At 38.7% G+C, this 27,461-nt stretch overlaps 1 protein-coding gene across 12 annotated transcripts in view; it reads left to right on the forward strand.

The window, feature by feature from the left end:
* Nucleotides 1-26,493, forward strand: part of ZMYM2 (zinc finger MYM-type containing 2) — a 95,918-nt gene extending 69,425 nt beyond the window's left edge. For all 12 annotated transcript variants that reach the window (XM_052812144.1, XM_052812146.1, XM_052812150.1 and 9 more), the window contains 13 exons: nucleotides 4,045-4,210; nucleotides 5,176-5,210; nucleotides 7,000-7,129; nucleotides 7,299-7,414; nucleotides 8,264-8,435; nucleotides 11,288-11,395; nucleotides 13,341-13,435; nucleotides 14,639-14,807; nucleotides 15,720-15,871; nucleotides 19,945-20,059; nucleotides 21,146-21,397; nucleotides 22,479-22,599; nucleotides 25,647-26,493. In XM_052812144.1, coding sequence (XP_052668104.1) covers nucleotides 4,045-4,210; nucleotides 5,176-5,210; nucleotides 7,000-7,129; nucleotides 7,299-7,414; nucleotides 8,264-8,435; nucleotides 11,288-11,395; nucleotides 13,341-13,435; nucleotides 14,639-14,807; nucleotides 15,720-15,871; nucleotides 19,945-20,059; nucleotides 21,146-21,397; nucleotides 22,479-22,599; nucleotides 25,647-25,839 — 1,824 coding nt within the window. In that variant the 3' untranslated portion in view covers nucleotides 25,840-26,493. The remainder of the gene's footprint in view (nucleotides 1-4,044; nucleotides 4,211-5,175; nucleotides 5,211-6,999; nucleotides 7,130-7,298; nucleotides 7,415-8,263; nucleotides 8,436-11,287; nucleotides 11,396-13,340; nucleotides 13,436-14,638; nucleotides 14,808-15,719; nucleotides 15,872-19,944; nucleotides 20,060-21,145; nucleotides 21,398-22,478; nucleotides 22,600-25,646) is intronic.
* Nucleotides 26,494-27,461: the final 968 nt, after the last annotated feature.

The following is a 27,461-nucleotide window of genomic DNA, read 5'->3' on the forward strand; positions in this document are numbered from 1 at the left end:
CTTGCTGGTAACTTCTCCCTCTTTTATGAAAGTCACTCCAGATATCTTAGATTTGGTAGTGCATTGTTAGCTGATGTTCTTACCTAGTCATAAATAATGATCAAAATATAGGAAGACAGAATAGGTGTGGACCCCTCCCTGAATTTGTACTCCATTTGCTGTTTTGTCTGTTAGCTTCTTAAAAGAATAGTTACATATGTATGAGCTTTGTCTCATTTATGCAATGTCCAGTGTTATTTTGGAGTTTCAATGAATGCATATATAAAGACAAATAAGTAGTGATAACCTAGTAATGTTTTAACACCAGCATTGTGTTCATTAAACAAGTGTTTGTTTCCATCTTCTTTGTCTACTTTTTTTTATGGACACATCTTTCTAGTATTATCTGGAAAACATCTTAACTTTTAAAAATAATTAAGTATTATGGGAGAACTTCCCTCAATGCCAAAATTTTCTTCTCAAAAAGCCAGAAGAAGGTAGCAGTGGTAGAAGCACAACAGACTGTTATCCAGAAGTATTAGAAGTATATCAGACTTACCTAGAAGTGTTATTCAAACCTAATATGAGGGATTGGAATGTAAAAGAATAGTTCAGTCCTAATCCTCTGTTGGGTGACAGCTACAGTTACCAGTTGGTGCCAAGTTCTGAGGAAATTTCTACTGTATGGTGTCCATGCACCTCTAAGATAAGAGGTAAAATTTTTGGTGTCTTGAGGTTAGCTCCCTAAGTTATTAGAGCTCCTCCTGTGAACTTCAATTGCATGCCACGGTTTGGATGTTAATCTGAAAAATGCCTGGGAAATTTCAGTATAAAGGTTTTAGGAGCCTCATGTTTGATGACAGTTTCAATCATTTGATGTTACTTACATTAGAGCATTGAAAATACCTTGAGAAAGAATATACAGTTCTGGGAACAGCACAGAAATCTGTTTCTTTAAATATACATTGTGAAACATTGCTGAAAATACTACAGCTGAAATGTGCTTACAGGTCCTTCAAGCCTACAGTGGAGTATTGATTGGACTGAGCATGTACGGTTGATGACTGTGTATTCAGTGGAAGTCAGGCGTCTTCAGCAAAGACTAAGTAGGAAGTGGGGAATTACGGTCCAAGGCACAGAAAAATTATTGTGGCCGGTGAGCTCAGATAGCAATGATTGTTAGCAGTGGTAAAATTTAAAACAATGGAGCCAGCATTAATCTGAATGGTAAAGGCAGCAAGACAACCTTGTGGAATTTCTCTTGTCTGAATTTAGCCATTGTGTAGTTAGGCATCTCAATTTCAAGTGGGTACTGTTTCAGAACAGTTGATATCCTTTCTCTTATAATCAGTCCCTCTCTGGAAACATCTCTTACTTCGTCTTTATTGCAGACTGAACTCGGAATAGACAGCTAAGATTAGGTCAAATTGATATTAGTCCAAACCATTGGAGAACACTTAGGAACAGGTCATGGGAGGATTAAAAATGTGAATAAAAATCCCACATGTGAAAACTTTGTTTTTAAGCCAAGTTGGGGGCAAACATTAGTGATTTATACTAATCACCATGCCCATTTGAACATGTTGAAGTTGGACCTGGGAAAAGAATTGGACCAAAATGCAGTCATGAGTGGCAAAGGAGTTATGTGCAACTGGAGCACAGAAAGTATAGATGGACTTTGGAAACACAGAGATAGAGCAGACTTGAAGGCAGGTATTTTGGAGATTCAATTAACATATAGTGCCAGTGTCCCAAACGAAAACAAATGGAAAGGGAAAGGACAGAAAAAACAGAAAATCATGAATTCACACTTCCACTTTAAGTTAATTTCATGGTCAGGGAAATGGGGAGAGCAAGCAGGTAGTAGGAGACTTCAGTGCATGGAAGGGTGTATAGTACTGACTGCAAGCATGGTTGTGGAAATGGTAGAATTACAGTGTAGCAAATGTAGTGAAGTGAAGCATCCTTACAAAGGAATCTTGGGCTTGCTAAGGAATGGTAATTTCCCTGTGGAAGCAAACCAGGATTTTTTCACCTGAATACTTCCATAGCAGCCCAGGAGAGACAATAATACACATACTCAAAAGCCTAAACAAAAAAGCAGAACCACAAGAGGGAGAAAACAGTTGCAGGAAGGCTGTAGTTGCTGCATTTGACAAGATTTGTCACCTCTCTTTTTCTTTGAAGGAGAGAGAAAATTGAGCAGAACGTGGTGCTTTGATAGTCAAGCAGTGTGCAGCAGGTCAGAATAGGTGGGCTTTTCTGTACATGGGTCAGCTGTCATTCTTAATCAGTGTTGGGTGGGCTTGAGATGTAAAATTAGAGTGAATTATACATTTTTTTTTTTCTACTGGTATTTCAGCCTTTTGGTGGTTTTGAAGATGCATTTGCATTAAAGGTGTGAATTCACAGTTTCCCTGAACTGATAAATCTAGTCTATTTTGGCAATACTCCACACTTCATCATCTTCCCCAGTCCCTTCCAAGAATACAACTTACTTGCTCTTTTGTCCCACTGAGAACATCTCTGCTGCAAAATGAACTGTGGATCAGCATCAGCAGAAAGTTAAAGTGACAAATGTAACCAAAATTGAGAGAGGATGGGAGTAATGCAGTGCTATAAGGTCCCTGACCTTGTGTACCCTGCAGGTGCACAAGCACTAGTGCTGACACCTGCACAGAGGAGGGGGGAAAAGAAGTACCTGCCCTTGCAGAGGCACCTGGCACTTGGTGTGAGGTGATCCTGAAGCCACAGCTGTAATTGCTCCCAATTTAAAGCTGGTTATACTGTTAGAATCGAGTCTCTCGATATATCATCTTAAATATTTGAAAATTACAAGTGAGAGCTGAATTTCCTACATTGCCGGAGGATGGTGCCAGAATGTTCAAGTACAGAGAAGGAACTCAACATTTAATTACTTTTTAAATTTTAACTAATTGGCCTGTTCATACTTTCTCGGAGTCGTGAGAACTACAGTTGGACTATTTTTTTTTTTTTTTTTTTTAGCCATCAGAGCCTTGTGCATAACTGCAATGTTGTGTATGGTTTTACGTATTAATGTTTTATGTTGCATATTGTCATGACTTCCCTTTTCCTCTCCTGGTTATATTATTAGGTTGACTTATTTTGGATTCCTGAGCATCCATAAAGCTTTTACTTTTTTTAAGCACTGCTTCAGGATGGAGGTTGCAAGCAATATCAAGGGGAGCAGTGGTGGAAACAATTCTTTGCTTACTTGAAGATCTGAAATGGGCTACCACTGTTCAGATAATAAATTATAGCATGGCTAATTAAATTCAGTGGAATCTATTTTGGAGAAAAACAATGTCTGTCTTAGTGATGCCTCATGAAATTATCATGTAGGCTGGTGAAAGGTACATTACTTAAATGTTTAGCTAGGGATGGAGAAGAACAAAGTTTTGAGTTTCAAGTTATGTGCTAACTAGATTTTGTGGAAACCTCTTTAGTTTGAGAGCTATTGTTATTTATAAATCATAGAGAAACTTTGATGAACTAAATAATTGGAATCTAAAATTGTCAAACTACTAAAATAGTGAAAGTATAAAAGTTATTTACACTAAAGGGCTCTGATTTGATACCTAGAGAAGTGATTCTGTTTGTGACTTAAAAAAAACCACCAAAATTTGGGAGGGGGGGGGGAAACGAACTCGTCCTTGGTTCCAGAGAGTCGTTAAGGAGTCTCAGTCACTTTCTGCTCTTGTTTTGCAAAATGCTTCAGTGGAATTAATTAAAATTGATGTATAAAATTCGTTGTTTGCTGACTGTCTAGAAGTGAGCAATTTTTAAAGACTTGGTAAAGACTTAGTGAAACAAAGCAGATTTATTCTGCTTTTTATTCAGCAAACAACTCAAAATAAAGTGACAGATGTGCCTATATATACAGGTTAGATGGTAGTGTAACTATCATAGAGCTTACATGAGCAAGACTTAACTGTGTAGCGGTAATGATTCTTCAGTACTCTTAAAAACGTAACTTTTTAAAATGTAGAAATAATTTTTTTCCAAGGCTTGTTTAAAAATGTCAAAATCTTCCTTTGCATTAAGGCTGCACGATGTGACTGTTGTAAGTCTCAAGGAACTCTCAAAGAGAAAGTGCAATGGCGTGGTGAAATGAAACACTTCTGTGACCAGCACTGTTTGCTCCGTTTCTACTGTCAACAAAACGAACCAAATCTGGCAACCCAAAAAGGACCCGAGAACTTACACTATGGTATGTGCTGCTTTATGGCTGCTAAACAGCAAACAAGATGCTTCCTTTAAATGAAAAATTTAAACCTGCGTGAATTATTTATTTGTTGTAATAAACCACGCTAGAGATTACCCCTTTTTTTTTTTTTATTTTATCATCAGAGGCATCGTTGAGCTGCTTGCTATTTTTTATCTTAGCTCTTTATTTTATTGCTTTTTCGAGAGCTGAAACATTGTCAGGTAATCAAACAGTTTTGTAATGACTTTTTAAAAAACAAGTCTTCTTTTTAGATTAAGCATAATTTTAGTGTTATACCTTCATGGGGACAGAAAATGCTTTCCTGTTTCATTGTGCTCTGGTTTGTCATTACTTGCTCTGTGGAAACACTTCTTTTCAAAATGTGGTTTGGTCATAGAGAGCAGATAAATGCACTAGGAATGAAAAAAGAAGTAAATTAAATGGAATTAAAAGGAAATAAATGAAATGTAAACTAAATGAGAATGGAATGAAAGTATCTAGATAAGAGGAATGCATTGGGTTTTGGGTTTTGGGATATTTTTTTTCTGTTGGCCATAGGTACTGTGTAAATTTGCTGATGGGGGCTGAATGCATGTTTACGTGGTTTAAACGGCAAAGTTCAAATAAATCAGCTTTTTAATTAATTTAATCATAGCAACACAACTTCTTTGCAAGGCCATTTTCATATTTGAATGTTTTGGTATTTACTTTTCTGAAAGAGGCTATATTCACATCTGGATGGAGCATTGATTTAGCATTTGCCTTTGTGTAAAGTTCAGTGCCGGAGTAGCGAGGTGCCTATGAATGAGAAGTCTCACGTGCAGTTCTTACCTGCGATACAGTACTATCAGTGCTGTTAATTTAATGTTAACCTGATGATAGATGTTGTCTGAGTTGCTTACTGAAATTTGCTTTGATTCTGAAAAAGGGAAAAAAAAATTTCTAAAAATGTCTTCTTACATTTTTAGATCAGGGCTGTCAAACCCCCCGAACAAAAATAACAGTAAGTACATATATTTAACGTGTATGAAACACAATTAAATGTATTTGAAATGTGATATCTTCGTGGCTTGAAGGGATGCTCTTAAAAAACCCGAAAAATTAGTATCTTTGATACTAAGCTAAATTTGTGGAGGTTTTGTGGATGTCCTTTCCACATCAGTAGTTGAAATTAAATTTTTAAATGGTCATATTTTGTGTTTTCGATGTCTTCTGGGAAACCAAATCATCAGCCATGTAGTTTACATCTATAGTGCATGAAAGTGTTGCTTAAAAGTTAATACGCAAACTATGTGTATCTTATTCACATGTTTAGACTGATTAGGTGTATTTGAGTGTAGAAAAGGAAGAGAATTTCACTGGTCGATTAGAATATTAAGGTTGTATCTCAGCTTTGAAAGCTTGAAGATAGGGCTTCAGATTCTAAATTATAATTCCCAAGAGTAGAATAATTGGTGCTTAAGGTCTGATTGACTTTGTTGCAGGTGACAGAGTAGGGAAGAGTAAGCTTTTGCAGGATCACTGTCTGGGAGGGTGGGGATCATCAGTGGAGCAGCAGCCTTCATTTTGAGTTTCAGTTTTTGTCAGCTTGTCAGAAATATTAATAATGATTTTTTCATTTAGCTTAGTGTATTTTGTTTGAAACTTAGTTTTGTTTTGATTTGTTTGTCACATGGAAGATCTTGGAACTGCCTGTTCTTCCATGAAAAAATTGACTCACCTTTTCAATGCAAATTGGCTTCTGTAAGGTAAATCTTAGATTGAAGTGAAAGTATTTTGATGGCATTATAAAATATATTAATGAAAAACACAGAAAATAAGATTGCTTAGGTAACTAGAGACATCAGACAAGCTAAACTGTCATGTTAAAAACGTCTACTATTTTATGTTTAATGATGTTAATTCGGTCCATAAAATTTTAAAGATCATGTAACAGCTATGTGTGATACAATATTTTTTTTATATATATTTTAGAAAGTGTATGCCTGTTAAATAAAGTCTACTGCTGTTCTTATGACTTGACTTTCTTTCCATATTTAAAAGCATATGTGGGGCTAGTCTTACTACCTATGACCAAATAAAAGTGACAGTCTGTTTCTTAAATCGGGTTCCAAAACAGGTGCTAGGGGACAAAAACCATGTCTGGAACAAGAGGTTTTTTACCTGTTGACTGTAAGGATGCAGTTTGAGCATTATGTGATGTTCCCAAGTATTTGCTGTCACTATTGTAGAGCCAGCAGGGGGAGCTCGAAGTTCATAGTTTAGATAATAAAAAATTGTTTCGAGATGTTTTATTTTGAAATACAAGTTAAAAAAAAAAAGTGATCTTTGGATTATAGCAGAGTTCAACAAGGTTAGACTTTGAGCCAAAAGTTTGTTATGCTGCTTATAGTGAATTCTTTTTACAGCTAAAATCATTTTCTAAGTTGTAAAGTTGCACTTTCATTTAAACAAGAATGTGAAAAAGAATATCTTAAGAATATCTTAAATTAAAAAAAAAAAAAAAAAGAAGAAGAGAAAAGAAAAATGAGCCAGAAGTTGTTAATCAAAGTGCTAGCCCTGATTGGGCAAAATACAACTATGTTACATTCCTGGCAGTGGCAGCTCATTACTAGAAATGTAGAATAGCTTGCAGTTAAAGAATAATGGTTGGTGCTGTTGTGTTGTGCTGTTGTGAGCTTTCTCTTCAGTATGTCATGTATGAAGTGTATCAACTGATACATTAAATCAAGAACTTTGTGTTGAAATCAGTGTGGTGCGACAGCATGTTCTCTTTATTTGCTTGTCTGTAGGGCTCAGCACCACCACCTTCTCCAACACCTAACAGAGAAATGAAGAACAAGGCAGTTCTTTGCAAGCCTTTGACAATGACGAAAGCCACATACTGTAAACCTCATATGCAGACAAAATCTTGTCAGACAGGTAACTCTTGAACTGTACTGGAACTACTTGTTTCTTTATTGCAGATTTTTTTATCTGTTACTGTCTTGGAACATATTGGAAATATTCTGATTTTTTTTCCCTAAACTGCAGGTGTAAAATATATTTAAGTACCTGGCAGTGTTTGCCTTTTTCTTTTTTCTTTTAATAGAAGATGATTGGAAAAAAGAGTATGTCCCAGTGCCTATTCCTGTACCTGTCTATGTTCCGGTGCCTATGAACATGTATAGTCAAAATGTTCCTATTCCTACAATGGTTCCTGTTCCTGTAAGTGAGACTTCTGCTTCATTTTTAAATTGGCATCCATTCACATGCATGTGTGGGACTACTTGTACTGTTGACTATTCTCATTCTGGTCCATGTAAAGGTTTGTAGGATGCTGTGGCACTATTTATTGAAAAAGCATTAGAAATCTGACAGCGACACCTAATTTCCCAATTGTTCTTTAGGACCTATCTGCCTGCTTTCAGTGTGAAAATCTTGTGCTGCTGAACTTTTTAGGAGCAATTCTGAGTGATACTTTTGAGTTTGCTGAATAAGCATTAAACAACAAGATTTGTTCTGGTAATGTGGAAACTGAAAGATTGTATTGGGGAGAGGTGGCAGAGTGGGGTAAACAGAAGGAAGAAAAGCAAAAAAAAAAGAACCTTGTGCCAGCAAAAGAAAATAACTCTAAGTTAAATTTGTTACCACTTACGTACCAAATCTCATCCAAACAGGGAAAAAAAAACCCCCTGAACTCCTAAAATTTCTGTGTTTCACAAGCAAGCCACTAAAACAGGATGATGATTTGTCCAAACTGTTACTCTGAAGTTATAGTCAGACATGTTTGAAAGTCCGAAGTCCCTTCTGTTCTTACTTTGACCCACTGTATTTTGTCATATTTAGGTTTTTTTCTGTATCCTTTCCTGCTTTCCCTTCTGTTCTCGATCATTTATATTGAATTTTTTAACCTGTCAGCATTTTTTTATTAGCTCACACTGAAGTGATACGTTTCTAATCTCTATTAACTCTGTCTTTTAGAACAGGGCTGTAGAGTTTGTTTCTGTGTTGACTACTGTTGATGCTTTGTTGCACCATTTTTTCTTTTCTAATTATCTCTTCCTATCTGCATAGGTGCCAGTTCCAGTTTTCTTGCCCACTACTCTGGATAGCAGTGAGAAAATCCTTGCAGCAATAGAAGAGCTGAGGGGAAAAGTGCCCTCAAATCCTCTGGAAACTGAGATACTGAACTTGTCGGGGATGGTACCTGAACATGATGGAAAAGCTGAAGTTTCTGATGCGGCCAGTAAGTTTCCTGCTGAGTGTTTGACTCTTTGGAGTGCTGGGGTGTATGTGTGGGGGTGTGTGAATCAAGAGCAGGGTTCTTTTTTTTTTTATTTTATTCATTTATTTTAGGGAAAGATTCTTTGAGTACGACAGTGCTGCTGTTGAGTTCTTAAGTTGAAATCTTAATTATTTAAATACTTTTAAAGGTCATTTTAGCACATTTGAAATACAGAAAACTTTCTGAAGTCTGTTGTGTGACTTTGGTGTGCTGTACCAGACCTTTGTCTTTAAAAACACAGGCATTCCCTTTTCTTGCACCAGCTCCCTGAGTGATGGCAAGCAGTCATCCAGGATTGCACACACGTTTTCTTCTCAGCATAACTCAAAACAAGCCAAAACCAATCCGTTCTTCCTCCCAGAAAAACTCAAGTAAAAAGTTTAGAGAAAGTGGTCTCCGTAGCTGTGTCTTACAGGTGTGAACTCAAGTTTCTCTGAAAAAGGTGGGATATGACAGGGTTCTAATCTCTTTGTAGTTACACATTACTACGCAAATTTTATGTTGGTTGTGGGGAAGCGGGGACTGTTAAAACTAAGAGAAACATACATTTCACAAGTGGAACTGTGGTCAACAAAACCTAGGTGACCTAGTGATGCTTTTGCTCTTGATTGATCCTGACCTGCAAGTATCATCTCTTTGAAGGTAGTGATGCCTCAGCTGATAGATCATTGGGGTTGTGATCCTGACATGGCTTGTCATCCCACTAGCTCACCTAAAAGGAGAGAGCTGTCTGGGACAACTTTACAGCTGAAGATCAAAAAATCCAACATATCTTGTAATGATATTTTCACAGTGAACATATCTCTTGGCCCCTCTTTCCTGGCTCTTCCTGCCAAAATCCTCAAGTCTCTTCTGTATCTTCCCAGGAGAATTTTGCCTTCTTTTCCCAAAACTAGATTTTAAGGTTTTTCCATGACTCAGGTGAAATTTTGGGTTGTTTTTCAAGCTCTTTCAACAAATGTCTCAAAGGATGTTGATAAATGACACGAACTTATGCTTAGGGCCTGGTATATAGAAGGCCAATGGTGCAGCAGTCCCAGGAGGCTTACAGTTTTCCAAACTGTTGTCATTCCCCAACTAAAGCTGGACATTTCTTGTAGTGCTGCAAGTTTGTCATTTGCAGTTCCTTGCTCTCTTTTGCTAAGTACAGGTAGCTGAACAAGTAAGATGTATGGGATCAGAGCTTGCTCGTTTGCAGAGAGCCGGATTTGGAGAAATCTGTCTTTGCCAGTGTATTGGGTTTGTGTGGCAAGGTTTTGGTAGCGGGCAGGTTACAGGGGTGGCTTCTGTAAGAAGCTGCTGGAAGCTTCCCCTGTGTCCGACAGAGCCAATGCCAGATGGCTCTAAGACGAACCCGCCGCTGGCCAAGGCCAACCCCATCAGCGATAGTGGTAACGCCTCTGTGATAACATTTTTAAGGGAAAAAAAAGTCGGTACAGACAGAAATGGCAGCCGGAGAGAGGAGTGAGAACATGTGAGAGAAACAACCCTGCGGACACCAAGGTCAGTGCAGAAGGAGGGGAGGAGATGCTCCAGGCGCCGGAGCAGAGATTCCCCTGCAGCCCGTGGGGAAGACCATGGTGAGGCAGGCTGTCCCCCTGCAGCCCAGGGAGGTCCACGGGGGAGCAGATCTCCACCTGCAGCCTGGGGAGAGAGGACCCCACGCCGGAGCAGGTGGGTTCCCGAAGGAGGCTGTGACCCCGTGGGAACCCTGCGCTGGAGCAGGCTCCTGGCAGGACCTGTGGCCCCGTGGAGAGAGGAGCCCACGCTGGAGCAGGTTTTCTGGCAGGACTGGTGACCCCGTGGGGGACCCACGCTGGAGCAGTGTGCTCCTGAAGGACTGCACGCCGTGGAAAGGACCCATGCTGGAGCAGTTCATGAAGAACTGCAGCCCGTGGGAAGGACCCGCGTTGGAGAAGTTCATGGAGGACTGTCTCCCGTGGGAGGGACCCCACGCTGGAGCAGGGGAAGAGTGTGATGAGTCCTCCCCCTGAGGAGGATGAAGCGGCAGAAAATAACGTGTGATGAACTGACCGTAAACCCCATCCCCGTCCCCCTGTGCCGCTGGGGGGGGTTGGTAGAGAATCTGGGAGTGAAGTTGTGCCCGGGAAGAAGGAAGGGGTGGAGGGAAGGTGTTTTGAGATTTGGTTTTATTTCTCATTACCCTACTCTAGTTGATTGGCAATAAATTGAGTTAATTTTCCCTAAGTTGAGTCTGTTTTGCCCGTGATGGTAATTGGTGAGTGATCTCTCCTGTCCTTATCTCGACCAACAAGCTCTTTGTTATATTTTCTCTCCCCTGCCCAGCTGAGGCGGGGGGGGGGCAGTGATAGAACGGCTTTGGTGGGCACCTGGCATCCAGCCAGGGTCAACCCACCACAGCCAGAAGTTGGACAGAGTTTTTGTTCTCCCTGCCTGCCTGTCTTGTTTGATTTTATACTATCTCTTTCACAGACTTGAAAGTCTGTTCTATTGCGGGCAGAATCATGTAGAAAAATAGATAGTTATGTTTGTCAAGCTTGTTTGAGTTCTGTGATTGGTTGATGTGATCCAGATTTGCCAGTATTTGGTTTTCTATACACGTGCTTGCTGACTCATCTTAATAAAGAAGGACAGATGGGCTAGTATCTTTTCTGTTTGAAGGAAGTCAGATTGGAGAAGTAAATCTGAGATCTCAAGAACAACAAAGCCTAGGATGGTGACGAGCAGAACAAGTAGCTTTAGAACCACTAAGCTTCTAATCAGCCGTTTTGCCTAATCCATGTGTTCGTTAAAATAAGGAGAGTTTTTCCTTTTTTTTTTTTTTTTAACAGGTGTGATAGTTGAGTCAAATCTACTGAACTCAGAAACAGAGGCACGGACAAGCTTGCCTGATGTTCCATATGAACCAGACCTTGATATTGAAATAGACTTTCCAAGAGGTACTTTTTCTGTCCTTTTAATAAGTATTGTGAAATAGAAGTTGTGGGCAACCATGGTACTTTGTTTCATCATCCTTTCAGAGGACCTTTATTTGATTGCAAGGTCCACTTGACTGACTGTTAGGTAAAACTTCGCCATGTCTTTGCAAGACTGAGGACTTCTGAATTAGTTCTTCCATTTCTACATACACTATTTGAAACAGAATGCAAAGAAAGGGGGGAATTAAGCTTTCACAAATGAACTTGACTGCATCACTTGGTTTTGGACATAGGTTTAGGAAAGCTATTTTGAAGGCTCAAAGACTCAGATGGCATGCATCATGGAGAACAATAATGAATGCATTCTTCAGTCACTGGGTATTTCCATAGGAAATGGTAGTTTAGAGCAGAAATGACAAAAGGGCAAATTTCCTACTCAAGTTTGTTAGAAAATTGCAAGCTGGTATGCTGCACATCACTTGTGTTACCTTTTAGTATCTTGTTAATGTCCATACCTGTATTTGAAAAAGGTAGCATTACCTGAATTATCAGGAAAATCACTATTTTGAGACCTTTCTTGAAAGAAGGTCTTGGTTGTATGTATTGCAATTTCTACCACTCTACAGAATGCAGGCAACAGTGTCTGTTTCCTTATACCATGTCCTAATCAATCCAAGATCCAAGAAAGCTCCTGGCTGTAGCTAGTGTCTCCTATGCCATAGCTTCTGTTGGACATATAACTCTCATACCTCCCCTGGCTAGCTTCTATATCTGATTTTGAAAGTCTCCTTTTGATTTGTGCCGCAGATATCTGCACTAGATGCCCAGACTGGGTTTTTCAGTTACTGTATGTCTAATTTAAAGATCAAGTCTAGGGGTTAGTCTGACCTTAGTCTTAGGAAGTTTATTAGCCACATGCATACTAGATTTTTAACCCTCTTTGTAAGTGAGGCTTGGTACGCGAGAAAGAAAAACAATGGGGAAAAAAAAATTATCGAAGTGGAACAGTAAATAATAGCAGTTTGTAATAGATATTGCTTACACTGAAGTGCTTCTGAGATAAGATTCTTTGTGGTAGCAAGAGAAGGACTGGTGTTTAGTTTGGGGCAGAGTTCTTAAATCTTTCCATGTGAGTGCTATTTCGCCTGGACCGGTTTGAATGGTGTCTTGAGGAGTAAGGTGATGAAATCAGACTATCAGAAGAGCATTCAGTTTTGAATTAAGCCATTGTCTGATGGCTAAATGAGGGATGAACCATCTTCAGTAAATAAAGGTGGAACTTGCAACATTAAATCCATTCATATGTTGTCTCATTCTGCTGTGTTGCCTGAAATGAGTCCTTCATCCTACCCCTGAAATGTTAAGTAGTTAGTATTTTGACATAATACATGTTTACCAAAATTACTGTAATATCCATCATGAGCTAGACCTCCACCACTTGCATAAATACAGACTAAAATCAGTTTCTCTGAAAGAGTTTACGTTCTGATTCTTAATGTTTTTAACCAAGTATAATGTGCTATAAAAAAATGTAAAACATGAATGGAAATGATGGAAATACATGAACAAAAGTGCATGTATTAAGTTAATTTGTGGTTGTTCGACTCAGCTGCTCATTCTCACCATGACTTAAACTTCTTAATACCAAAGACTGCCTAGGCAGGAGAAATTGTGTAAGGGTCCATAGAAAGAAATGCTGCCTTAGTGACTTGAGATAGTGCTTGAAAATGTTGAGCATTGTGTCCTTTACAATTTATTTAGAAATAAACATTTTGATAGCTTTACCTTACATTCAAAATAAGAATAGGTTTATTTCCTCTTACTGAAATCCAGTCTTTGGTAATGTTTATACATGTGCTTTTGTGGACCCCTTATGTTAATGCACACTGATATAGTTCATTGTTTTTTTCAAACCACTATTATTCAAAGAATGTTTAGAAATAAGTTTCTGTTAATGTGTTTTCAGCAACTGAAGAGCTTGATACAGAAAATGAGTTTTTGTTACCTCCTGTTTTTGGGGAGGAATACGAGGAACAGCCAAGGCCTCGGTCCAAAAAGAAGGTAATTTTGTCATGCTATTAAAAAAGATCAAAAAAGCACAAAATTTAAGTGGGCAAAAATATGCCAGGGTTTGGGGTTTTTTTTCCAGTTCTCATAACGCTCTAAAACGTGTTACTGCCTATTCATACCTAATATCCTGTCTTTATGATGTAAATTGATATATTTCAAATAATAAAATTATTTCAGTCCTATGTCTGTTGCAGTTAACTTGGATTTAATAAGAGTGTGATTTCTAAATTCTGATTCCATTTTTGCTTCATGTTGGTAGAACTGTTGATATAATGTGCTAGCGTGTATATACTTACTGTACTCTTAGTAATGCTTTTCTACCTTCTGCTTTGAACAAAGCTGTCTTGGTTTAATTTGATAGTAAATTGGAAGAATGTTGGCATTACCATGGCTTATAATGGGAGCTATAGCATCTCCTATATAAAATAGTTAAAAAACCAATTTTTATTTGCTTGCAATTTTCCCAGATTTTATTTTCAGTCAAAAATCCTAGTTTAGACATCGCAAATAAATTAGCCGTACTCTTTTATTTAGAAGGAAAATAACAGGAAATATATTTTCTGGTGCCTGGCACAAAGCTGAAATGGTTTTGTTGCAATAACTGCAGTAGATATCGCAGCTTTGAAAAAAAAACCAAACACCCAACTTCTAATAAAACTTTCTAAGAATAAATGTGTCTTTCTAGTTTTAAATTTGGAGTCTAGACTGTTGGTATTAATCCACTAGACATTAGCCACATATCCACTGCTGGATGTGCTTTCATTTGGGACCAATGCTAACTTCTCCATCAGTGGGTTCAGTTGAGCCTAAATGTTGACCTTCAGATGTAGATTTGTAGCATCTTTAACTTCCTGCGCATTAACACAGTGAAATCCTATAAATACACTGAATTATTTGGTGCATCATGTGTTTGTTGCTTAATACGATACCACCAATACAGCAACTCCATCAAATACTATTCTGTCTGTGTTAGGAACCAGTTTGAGAGGCGAACTAGAAACGTCTGTCAGCTTAAGTAAATACTGTCCTCAGGAGTATGTTCAACACAGAAACTACCTACTGAATGAAGCATGTGTTTCTTTACAGTGAACATTCAGTTTGTAATTTGGCCTGCAGCTTGCTTATTCTGCCCAGCTTCTGTGTTCTTGCCGTTAGTGGTTGTCAGCAGTGTTAACCACTGTGTTTCAATGGCAGGGGGTGAAGAGGAAAGCGGTGTCAGAATACCAGTCTCACGATGACAGCTCTGAAAACTCAGAGTGTAGTTTTCCATTCAAATACGCGTATGGTGTAAATGCATGGAAGCACTGGGTAAAGTCTCGGTATTTAGATGAAGAGCTTCCTGAATTAGAGGAACTGAAATCAAGTAAGTATTTCTGAAAATCTGGCATCTAGATTCTTATTCGGTAGGGAGAATTGCTGTATTTGTCTGATTTTCAGCTGGAATTTTTAATAGAAGTTTTCCCATGTCCCTAATGTTCCCACAATGACTGGGATTATTTTACCACAGAGTTGCCAAACTCTCTTTTCTTCCTAGTTTTCCTTACTTGGTTCAAAATGGTAGGTCTCACGCTTCTTGTGCAAGCCAGGACAGCACCTTCCTGGCTCTTCTGACTTTCCGTGACCATTTTGATTTTTTGTTTGCATCCTGTTTTTCCTCGTATTCTAACTCGCCTTGGGGTTCGCCTTTTCTGGACTTCTAAATTGCAAGGGAGGGGCATCCTACTCTTTGTCCTGGCAAGAGATGGTGATCTGAGGCTGGCATTACCTGGCTGTGGAGCTCTGACGTGGGGTGGCCTTCGCTGCCATGGAACCTTGCTGCTCTTTCTGCAGCACTCCTCTGTGTGTACATTCGTACTGTGAGGGAAAACGGGGATTGCTGCTACTCCTGCTGTTCTTCAGCTCCCACGTGCACCTTAGCACCCTTGCGTTATGCTGTTGGATCTTTGGAAACTGCCGTTTCCCCTGAAGGTCTCTCTCTACAGCACTGTCTTCACTTCAGCATCTCGGGCCACTTCTGTGTCATCCTCAGCTGTGCACGACAGTACGTTCGTCAGTGGGTGATGCTGCATTTGGTTAACTAGACTTTACTCTGGTCGCCTTGTTTGTTTTAATACAGACCTAACATTTGAACTACTTAGTACATTTAGACTCGTTCATTGGTTAGTGGAGAGGACATCAAGCCAGTTTCTGGCTTTCCAGTCTAAAAATACCCCATCTCACCCTCACCGTGTAATAATTCTGTTGTATAATGTAGCATTTTTTCTCTATTTTACAGCAAAGTCTGTGAAATTAAAGGAAGATCTATTATCACATACTTCAGCTGAGTTAAACTATGGGTTGACACATTTTGTCAATGAAATTCGAAGGCCAAATGGAGAGAACTATGCACCTGACAGCATCTATTATCTGTGTCTTGGGATTCAGGAGGTTAGTAGAGGCTGTAGAGATGGGAAGCGGAGCTGCTGATTTGACTGTAACACATTTCAGTAGAAGAATGGAGATAATGTGGATTTATTGGCTAGGAGCTATTCTTAATATAATGGCTGTGATCTGGAACACAGAGAGGCTGCTGTGTAAATCACATTGTAGAAAGCTGTCTGTATAGAAAATGAGTTTGGAGACCCATCCTGAAAACTCAAAATGCAAACTGGTATATTGTAATAATTTTAAGCTTTTAGCTGGGTTAAAGCAAGGAATTTGCAGTCTAAAATGATGTAGTTTTTCCAAATGCTGTGCTTCATTTTGTTTGCTAAAGATGGCTTAATGTAAAAACAGAATGAAACAAGGCATGATCTGTAAATGTTTTACTGATTCAGTTACTTTAGCATATAGTGGAAACTAGCTATTTGAAGTGTCCTTTTGGGAGAGTCTAGTTTACTGAATGTTGCAGACTGTGGTCAGTCAGGCTTTTCTGAAGAGTGCAGGAAACTCTGCTATATTCTGTCTTAAACACACACCCTGCCCCTGAATTGTAATTACCTGGTATTTCGAAGATAAAGGGAGTCACTTTAGATGTATTGTACGTGAAGGCAATAACATATCACTACATAATTAAAAAAGCTATTCCACAGCTTATCTTTTAAGCAGAGGATGTCTTAATTTTTGGTACATAAGGCAAATCATAGGTAAAATAAGCAGTGTTCAGAGCTGAGAACACAGAAAATTTAATTGAAGTTAAAAGGCAATAAAAAAAGCGTATGATTTGGAAAGCAAGCTGTTCACAGGCTTTGCAGTCCTGCTTAAACTGTTTCATACTTAAGGCAGAGGACTTAAAAAATTTGCTACTTGATACAATCAAAATCTTTTTAAATAAATAGTACCTCCACTAATTTTTCCATATTGCAACTATGCCAAATTAAGGAGTTAGTTGATATCTTTACCTCATGGTTGAAATTTGAGAAGCGAACATTCATTGTTTGGCATTTTCGTCAATATTGCTACAAGGCATGTTTCAAATTCAGCTAGCTTTCTGCTTCTGCACGTGCATGATATACTGTCTTTCTGTATCTTTCTGTTGAATTGAACATACTCATATTAAGGTGATAAACAATACAGAGTGAGGTATGTGTTTATAAAATGGAACTCGGCTATTTTTTTCTTCTTTTCACCTTTCACTGTGCCTTTGACATTGTCTGGTTTGTCTACTGTGAAACCTAGTTATATGTAAAACTCTTTTTTTTTAGCTCATCAGAACCAAAGTTTTTGTGGCACAGCACAATTATCATGAGTCCTAATACACACACACAACACTGGAACATTAGAGGAACAACTTGTGGTCATTTTACTGTAATTATTGCTTATACTTAGTGTCCAGTATTTAATTCGGGTGATGTTAACAGCCCTATTTCATTGGCCCAGTTGTGCCACTGCTATTCAGACTGGTAGGAAGATGCACCCTGTTCTGAGGAGTTTGCATTTCACAAAGGCAGACAGCAAGTGAGGAACAGAAACATGTAAGCATGTGAGCTGTCAAGGGTTGCAGCCAACATCTGTGTGCTAAAGGCAAATTGTATGTATCTGGGTATGTGTTAGCCTTCTGAAGAAGCAGGTTTAAACAAGTTAGCAGTACGCTAAATGCAATGGAGTTGTCACAATGTGCAACAACACTCCATTGCTTTCTAGTATTTTCTTAGTCCTTCTTTCCGTCTGACAACCCCGACATGGGTACTCCTGAAAGAGAATAAATTGTCTGCTACTGCTGAAAAGGTACTAGCTCTGTTTAACTTGGAAGGGGCTAAGAGGAGATTAAATGATGCCGTTTAAGGATAAAGTTGTGCCAAAGATCATCAATGTTTTGCTAACTTACTCTAAGTTTCTCTTCAAAGGAGGAGAATGTGGAAGCCATAGGTTAGAAAAAGAGCACTTTCCCCCTCCACCAGAATTACTGCACTCACCATAGCTAAGTACAGGCTCAGGCTGGAGCTTTTCCTCATGGCTGTCATATGGTTTGAGCACAGGGGAAGTGCTCAGGAGTCTTCAAGTCTTCAGTTGTTTTTTTGACTTTGTAAAATAATTTTATCTTAAAGGAAGCACTTGGAAAATCAGCAAGTCTGCTTGCTGGTCCCTGAGTCAAATGGTACATTTTCTCAGTTCAGGTTCATTTGCAGCTGAAATTGTTCTGCCTCCAGCCAGAAATGGTTCAATAATGGTTCTGTTAACTCTGAAGTACTGATCCTGAAAAATATCACACTTAAAAGTAAAGGTTGTTGCATGGTCAGGTGTGTATCTGGTGGAGAAGGTTCATTTAGAAGAAGGTGTTAGCCTGCCTCGCTCCCCTGCTCCATCGTGGCCTTCGTTCTTTGTCCAGTATGGATTGGGGGGTTTGGGGTTTTGGGGGTTTTTTTCATGTGTAATAATGGGGTGGTTTGGGCAAAATTCAGGCAGATGGAGCTTGTCAGGTGTTTGTGTGAAGGTGCTGAGGGCAGTGATTCAGCCTGTTCTCCGCTGTGGGACTCAGAGGCATGTCCAGTTCCTTCCCGTTCACTGCGGTTTCGGTAGAGCTCATCTCAGGTGGAAACTGCTTATGCTAATCCTGCCCCAGCTAGAGTTTGTAGAGTAGCAGAGCACAGTGTTACGGTGTGGAAATGAAGGTTTGCAGATGCACGTTTGGTATTGTGTAGCAGGGGAGGCTGCAACATGACATCATTCTGTTAATGTTCCGGGGTGCATCACAGATTTCTACTGGGGGTGTTAGGGTTTAGGCAAACACTTACTCTGAACGAGGAAACAGAAATGTTTTTAGCTGAGTTCTCACAGGCTCATGTGGGAATTGGTTTTGAACCAATTTTCAGTCTTATTTCAGCTTCACTGCCAGCGTTCAGTATGAGTGTTTAATGCAAACCAGAGAAAAAGAAAATTCATGAAGGAAAAATGTGCCAGGGAACAGAGGGGCAAAACCCATGAAACTTATAGTAAGCTCTATTGTCCGGTTTAGAATTGCTTTATGAAATCAAAATTGATATATGTAGAAACAAGCACAATTTGGGGAATATTGTGCTTTGAAGAATTAGTTAAACATATCATACAAAATAGTTGAAGATATGAAAAATGAAGATATTGTGTTGGAGACTTCTAGGAGGTGTATTCATTCATTTTTTCCTTATTATAAAACTAAGTGTAAAGATAAGGAAGTCAAGATATGCTGAACCGCCTAGTATAAATGAGTGCTGTGTTTAATGTTATTTCAAGTATGTGTACAGAAATAGATGCTATTTCCAGAAGTGAGTACGTTTTTTGTGTCTGTCACTTTTATTGTATTCACTAACAACAGGCTTGTTCACACAAAGATAACACTGAAGTGGAAAATTTAAGAAGCCAATCCTCCATTTCTTGGAAATGTCTCCAGAGAGGATAATGTCAAATACTAGTGTAGCCCTCAGCCATTAATTCTTGGTAAAGGTTCAAAAGAGTTTCTGTCTGTAAGGTCAAGAGTGTTAAGATAATTAGATTGCAGAATAGGCAGGTGCCTTGCACCATCCTATCATTTTTCTTGCACTGCTGCATATCATTACCAGAAATATATGGGGTTTTTTTGCTCCCACTTCTGTGTTGAAGATGCTTTTGTCAGTGGCCAGAGTTCACGTTTAAAATGGAAGATTCTTGCTAAATGTTTTTTTCTTTGAAGACCTAGGTGGATGAAAAGATAAATTAGTTTGGGCGTTTTTTTGTGGGGGTTTTTTTGGTTGGTTGGTTTTTTTTGTTGTTTGGTTGTTTTTTTAAATTACTCCCCATTCACTGATACTATGTTGCATACAGGAAATTTTAGAGAAAAATGTTAAGAGTTGTAATTAATCTATGATTCATAGCCTGTTAGAAATTTACAACATACGTTACATTAGAGGTAACTTTTAACTGCTAAATATCGGAAAAGTGTCATTGCTTTATTTTTAGATACAGTTTTTTTTATAAAAGTGCAAGCACTGTACTGAAAAAGAACCCTATAGCACAGTATTTATTCTAATCTGGAATTGTAAATATTGTCTCTCTCTCTTTTTCTGTAGTATTTATATGGAAGTAATCGAAAAGACAACATATTTATTGATCCAATCTATCAGACGTTTGAACAGGAATTAAATAAAATCCTTAGAAGTTGGCAACCAAGCATACTTCCAGATGGTAATTTTCTTTTTGTCATGTATGTTTTTCATCTCTTAATAGTTCTGTACTCTTAAGCATGTAGATATATGCAAACATTTTATGCATTGTGATAGTAATTGATTAAAAATCATAAAGGTATCATCTAAGAGTTCAGTTAAGACTGTACCTGTTCTTATTTTTTCTTGGTAGTCCATGCTGCAAGAGTTGGTTTTGCCACCGCCTGTTAATCTTAAATTGACTGTCCGTTTTTAGGAGAGAAAGTTAGAATAAGCAGCTGCTCTTCGACCTGTACTTTTTACCTGAGCTGAATTTACTTTTTGCATGTTTGTTTTCTGGATGGGAAGCAGGCAGGCAGGCACTGGGTTCTGTATGGGTAGGGCTAATAAGCTATGTATTTTAGTCTTTCTCGGCTGGATTGAGAGGATTCTCTGCTATGGGCCTTCTGCTCAGGAGGATTGTCAGTTCATGGAGAAAACAGGAATTTTCCTCAGCGGGTCGATGTTGGTGCTGAACTGCAGAATCCACTGCTCTTCCATCTTTCTCACAATCCTCTCTTGAGCAAGGGTGTGTCCTTACCAGGCCCTTTCCTCTCTCTTCTTGGTACTGGCTTTTCTCTGTATAGCTCTGGAGAGCCTCTGTGCAGGACCCTTCCTATACCCTGGTACGGTCCAGGAGTGCTTTCCAAATGAGATACCCATTAGTAATAATAAAGAAGGTGGTATAGCTATTTGGATGCCTTGCTTGAGCAGAATAAAATGAACTCCAAAATAATACTTTTTATGAAGGGATTAAGATTAGCCCCTTGAACATTTGTTTTTATGTACTAACATGAGGGAGCTGCATGTAAGCAATGCTGTTGTAATTAAACAGAAATGCATTCTGTGGGAAATTGCCTATACCGATATTTCCCATTGACTGTCTCTTCCTGAAACAGTGAGTGTCTGTGTCTTTAAGAAGAGGTTTTGGGCATGTGGACATATGCGTGTTAGAGGCTTCTGTCATAAGCATTTTGTTAAATTTTACAGTAAACAAACTTGATTCTTTTGCACCTGGACAGTTTATGGGCTAATCTATTGTATTTTCTCTAATATTCTTTTTCTGAAGGATCAATATTCTCTCGAGTTGAAGAAGATTACCTTTGGAGGATTAAACAGCTAGGATCACATTCACCGGTTGCTCTTCTGAATACTCTGTTCTACTTTAACACTAAATATTTTGGCCTGAAAACAGTGGAGCAGCACTTAAGACTTTCTTTTGGCACTGTTTTTAGACAGTGGAAAAAAAATCCTCTAACAATGGAAAGCAAAGCTTGTCTTCGATATCAAGTGTCTTCCCTGTGCAGAGCTGATAGTGAAGGTACTATGGCGGTTCCAAAATAAGTATTGGAGGGGCATCCACACTGCACTCCTCTGAGGGATGTCTGGGCACCTTGCCAAGAGCCGGAGGTCTGCCTTTGCATAAAGTTTAGCAGCTCTCGGCTCCTGGATCTTTAATCGGAGCATGTGGTCAGTGGAGACTGCAGGGTCTCTGCGTTAAATGATCCCTTTTGTTGTCCCACAAGCGGGGTTCGATACTCGGTATGCAATAAGCCAATCTTACGCACAGAGCCAAGGTATTTATTTATTTCATGTTTGTGCAAAGACAGGTGCTAGGTGATGATTCCACAAAGCTAGCACACCACACCAAAGAACTACAATGTATTTATCTTGTTACATGATTAGTAAAAACCCACCTAAATTTATGTTCATTGGTTGGTAATCACTATCTCATCTACTGTTGGTTAGTTATATTCAAATTAGCCCCACTTGCTATGTCAATTGGCAAGCATGCTCCTTGCAGGTGTGGAGGGGCAAGTCTTTCCAGTCTTGAATTGAGTCGGAGGTCATGATCTCCCCCTGCCGCCTTTATGTTTCCCTCAGGTCATGCTTCTTAGGCAATCACCCAGCCTTCGGTGCCTTCTGGAGTGGAATGTTTCCTTTTTATCGGTCTTTAGTTCCTTCTTCAAGGGTATAGTCATTAGCAAAACATTCATCGTTTATACAAAGTAACCAGGCCTACACAATGAAGCTACTGATGAATGGTCATCCTAAATCGAGCAGTGTCACTATGACCTAGGCATTAACCAACATATGGCTTTACTTAATCTGTATTTTAGCTAAAGTGGGATTGCAAAGTCGTCAGACAACTGCATTTCTGTATAAAATAGTCTTAATGCTAAACTATATCAATTACCCGGACTACACTTTGAGCCCACTGGTCTCCACACGAAATGCTGCGACTTTGTTGTGGCTGTGGGTTGCGTTTCCAGTTTGCAGATATGCATAGTTGTGGTGACCGTATTGCGGTACTTGGTGGGCTGCCCACTCTGGGAAGTTTACTGAAAAACGTAAAATAACTTCAAGTTATAGCTTAGATGTTGTTGATTTTCTTCTTAAAGATAAAATTACTACTGGAAAAAGGAAACATGAAGATGATGAACCAGTATTTGAACAAATTGAAAACACGTCTGATCCAGCTAGATGCCCTGTGAAAATGTTTGAGTGCTATCTGTCTAAAAGGTAAGTATAATATGGGGTAATACAGAAGTGGTCTAGAGTAGACCAGGTACAAAAGGGAAATGTTTTGATGCAACATGAAATACAGTCAAGCAAAGGGAATGGATTGAGATCTGAAAAATATCTAAATAAAAGCATTGAAATCTTCCGTTCTGTATCTGGACAAGACATGCAGAAAGTGTGGGAGCAGCAGAGTCATTCAGTGTTAATTGTGAAGGACTCCATCTGGGAATGACAGTATGATTCAATTTTCTTACCTGGAAAACACCAAGTATCTCTGCAGAGAATTACCAGCAAGGGATCTGGTAGGTTCTGCTACTGAGGGTTTCGTTTGTGAGGTCCCTCTCTCTTCAGTAAGAATTGGATTGAGACAATGGATTTGCTTCATGTTAAGTCATCAGGAATCTGAAATGTGGATGCTTTCGAGATACCTAGTTTGAAAGCATGTTTCAAATATTTTTGTAATAGAAAAAAAACCACAGCTGACAGTAACCCAGCATTTAGAAATAGCTTGTTTCCTTCCAATCTGCACAGATATTAATACATTAAAATGAAAAGCTTATGCAACTTTTTAAAAAAAAAATTAATTTAGCAGCTAAGTGTTTTGGAAGTGTGTGAAAACAGGTTTTTGTGGGAAATACTTTAATTGGAACAGCCATTCGAGCGCTGATTTTAAGGTAGATTTTATGTAACTCTAAGTGAAATATAGGCAAGTGATACTAAAGAAATAAAATTACATTGTATCTACAACACATTAAATCAAATGAAGTGTGAGACCCAACATGCGTCAGGAAACAGCATCTTACTCTTAAAGGTGAAGAAAGAGCTTATGCACAACGTGGGCAGAAGTGCAAGTATGTGATGTTACAGGAAGATACAAGTAAAGAGTAACTTGTGGTCTGTTAATGCAAGCACCTGTTTTTCATAAATTCAGTTAATTCTGATTGTTGCAGCGGAGGGGGTGGTTTGCCTTCACACTATCTACTGTCATGGTTTGGAGAGAGTGTATTGTTAAAAAGTTGAAGCTGGATTTTTGAACTGAGTTACACAGCCAGTAGGGGGGGAGAGAATGAATATTTTCTTTATCTGTAGAAACATCTCAACTTTGGGGAAAAGCATGCACTTAACCCCATTTGGAGCATTGTTTATGGTGTGGTTTCAAGTCCTGCTGTCTTACAGATACTGGTCAGGGTTGCTAACTAGAGCAGCAGGCTGCTTCTCCTGGTTCCACTTCTAATAGCATATTCCTTGTGTCTTTGATGAAATAATTTTAATAAAATATTTAACACTTTAAAAGCTATTGTAAAATTTAAGGTAATTTTGTAATTTAAGGTAATATTGTAAAACTATTGGAAAATTTAAGGTAGTGCCAGCTGTTTGAAATATACTTGGCAATCAGTGGTGTTGTGGTTTAACCCCAGCCAGCAACTAAACATCACACAGCTGCTCACTCACTTCCCCCCCCCCCAGTGGGATGGGGGAGAAAATTGGGAAAAGAAGTAGAACTCTTAGGTTGAGATAAGAACAGTTTAATAGAACAGAAAAGAAGCAGCTAATAATGATAACACTAATAAAATGACAACAGTAATAATAAAAGGAGTGGAATGTACAAGTGATGCACAGTGTAATTGCCCCCCACTGCCCCACCCCCCTAGCCAATCGATGCCCAGTTAGTCCCCAAGCGGCGATCCCCTCACCCCTACTCCCCCCAGTTTATATACTGGACATGACATCACATGGTATGGAATATATGGCCACTTTGGGTCAGCTGTCCTGGCTGTGTCCCCTCCCAACTTCTTGTGCCCCTCCAGCCTTCTGCTCCCTCCAGCCATGCTGGCTGGGCATGAGAAGCTGAAAAATCTTTGACTTTAGACTAAACATTACTTAGCAACAACTGAAAACGTCAGCATTATCAACATTCTTCTCATACCTAGCTCAAAAACATAGCACTGTACCAGCTACTAGGAAGACAATTAACTCTATCCCAGCTGAAACCAGGACAGTGGACAGTTGCAGCTGAAATTTCAGGATCCTCTCATTCACAGCTATGAACACTGTATCGTTGCTTGTTCCTATAAAAGTACTGGCTTGTCAAAAAAGTAGGAAGGAGGTTAAAATATTTAAATTATTAGAATATTTTAATCATATTTTGCTTCTTATCTGACTCTTAATCTGATTTATGTGAGAGCAGAACAAGCCAACATGCACCCCAGCAGGTGAAGAGCTACACCTGAAATCTTATCGGCCAGTTTGGGAAGATGAGCTGGTAAAAAATTCTTACTTTTACCAAAGAAACATGAAATAAAGTTGACTCCTGAAGTCTGCAATATTTATGAAGGAGGGAGCATGAGTGAGCACTTGCACTTGCAGAACTGAAAATTATTTTCCGAGACTTGCCTAAATGGACAAAATGCTAGAATTTCCTTAAAGGGGTCTTCTTTAGTGGCTTAGAGGATGTGTCTGAGCCAGATCAAACTCCAAAGTACAGTGGGTCAGGAATTAAGGGATTTTAAGACTTACAATGACCAACCTTTTAAGTAAAATAGGAGGAGGAGGGATTTTAGCTTGTTGTTGTATTTCTGGGCATCTCTCAGAACTACCATCCTTGATTTTCAAGGGAGCCCCAGGCTCTACATTCAGAGATAGCTGCATCAGGCAGTGGTGCAAGCAATTACTGATGTCAGTGTTGGGCCTCTTTGCACATCTGTCAGTCAGGGGCTCCTAAATAGGTAGAAAGTACTTTCTGGTTTAGCAAGTCCTGGATCTGCAAATTTTTGAAACGTGGGAGAGTCTATGGTCTCCTGTATGCTTGCTAAGTCCCAGGCGTCTGCTTTTGGCCGCTGGGAGGGTGCAGGACTGGCTGGGCTTGGGCCAGACCTGGCACAGCTCCTTCTATGAAAAAGACCGCATTTCCCCACGTTAATCTTTTTTTTTTTGTAACTTGCCCAGGTACAGTAAGAGTTCCGTTTCTGCATGGTGTTGGAACTGCTAATGTACTGTTTTGTCCTGTGAGGCTGTTTTTCTAACAGCCTGTTTTTCCCCCCTTGTAGCCCACAGAATCTGAATCAGAGGACGGACATGTTCTATCTGCAACCAGAGTGCTCTGTCTCCGCGGAGAGTCCCATCTGGTACACTGCCACTTCACTGGACCGCAGCACTTTGGAAAATATGCTCGTACGGGTTCTTTTAGTAAAAGATATTTATGATAAAGACAATTATGAACTGGATGAAGACATAGATTAAAACAAACTTCCAAAAACCATCAAGAAAACAAACAGCATTAGATATAGTCATGCTGCTAGACCTTTACTATGGAAAACATTTCAAGTTTACCCTTTGTTTTATGAGTTTTGTAGCAGTGTGTACCCTCACCTGGGTATTACCATGTAAATAGTCTGTGAGTGAAAGTTTCCATTATTCTGCGTAGTGGTTTTAGGATCCATAACAAACACATTTCAGTTTCTTTTTTTTATTATTTATTTGGTTAGGTATGTTTGTAACTTTTTACATTGCAAAATATGAATGAGAATGTGCCATGTGTAATTTTTTTTTTTCCCTTGTAGTAAGAGACATCCATATTGCACAACTCTGCTGTTGGAAGCTCCCTTGAAAGGAGGCTCTCTTAATGGGTTCTTAAACCGGATGGTTGTGTATGGGTAGCACTACTAAAGTTTAGAACTTGCTGTGTCTTTCAGACTTTTTAAATAAATTGTAAACTAATAGGTTTTTTACTTTTTAGTTACTGAAGCCTTATAAGGTTATGTAGAGAGATTCCATCTTATGTACCAAAAATAGACAAAAGAGAATGCTGTCAATATTGGTGTACTGTAATGTGAATCTATTCTGGTGAAAACATTTTTTTGTTGCCCTTATTAAAACCTTAGTGTCCTTTCCTTATTTGTGACTCTCTCTCAATTGCCCGTACAAATAAAAAAAATATATATATAAATAAATGAATATAAGCTGAAAGCATGTGGTCATCAAGACATGTATTTTGTAAAAAAGAAAACCAAAAACCCCTCAAAAAAAAAAAAGGGAAAAAAAGAAAAAGAGAAAAGAGATGTCTGATGACAATGCTGTATAATTCTTTTCCATCTTTACTTTTCTGACCATAAATGCCGGTACCTCATATTACTGTAAATCTGTCCTTTGTAGCCTTAGAAAAAGGGATTTTATGCTGTATTACATAAAGTAATACGGTATGCTGAATTTTTAACTTTTGTTTGTCCTTGCGTTGCTGTATTTAAATACAGTCAATACTTGACTATGGGTGGGAAAATTCTTTTAACTAATGCCTCCATTCAAAAGCCATATGAGATGTGAAGTTGCAGAAAGTTGAAAGATAATTTTTTTTGAAGAAAAGTCCTTTCATTTGTTCTATATCCTTTCATTGTGCTTACTTTGCATAAGGAGTCTGATTTCCAGGTATAGGTTTAGCTGCTTAAGTTTTGTTACTTGCTCTTGTTTAATTGATGCGAGCAATATGGTGGTTCATGCAATGGTTTTGCTATTGTACTGAAAAAAAATGTAGTAGAATATTCTACTATAAAGTAGTCATAAGTTTGGCTCTCCTAAATGACATTAAGCATCTGTTGAGAGGAATCATCTACTAAAGGGGAAATTTTCTATGTGTATATATTTCCACCTGAGGATTTACTTCTTGCAAGGGCTGCATGGCTTTTTGATTTTCCTTAGCTTAAAAGAATGCACATAAGGATGCATCTTTCTATATAGAGAAATAAAGCTTTAGTTGCTTTGTTTTGTTAAGCAAGTTTATTTAAATTTCTGCTGTTCTTGTGTGTCTGTGAGTATGTATTAACTTTAGATATACCACTATTTCAAAAGTAGATGGAGATGTACATGTT

Source organism: Harpia harpyja, chromosome 17 (genome assembly GCF_026419915.1).
Source record: "Harpia harpyja isolate bHarHar1 chromosome 17, bHarHar1 primary haplotype, whole genome shotgun sequence".
Lineage (NCBI taxonomy): Eukaryota > Metazoa > Chordata > Aves > Accipitriformes > Accipitridae > Harpia > Harpia harpyja.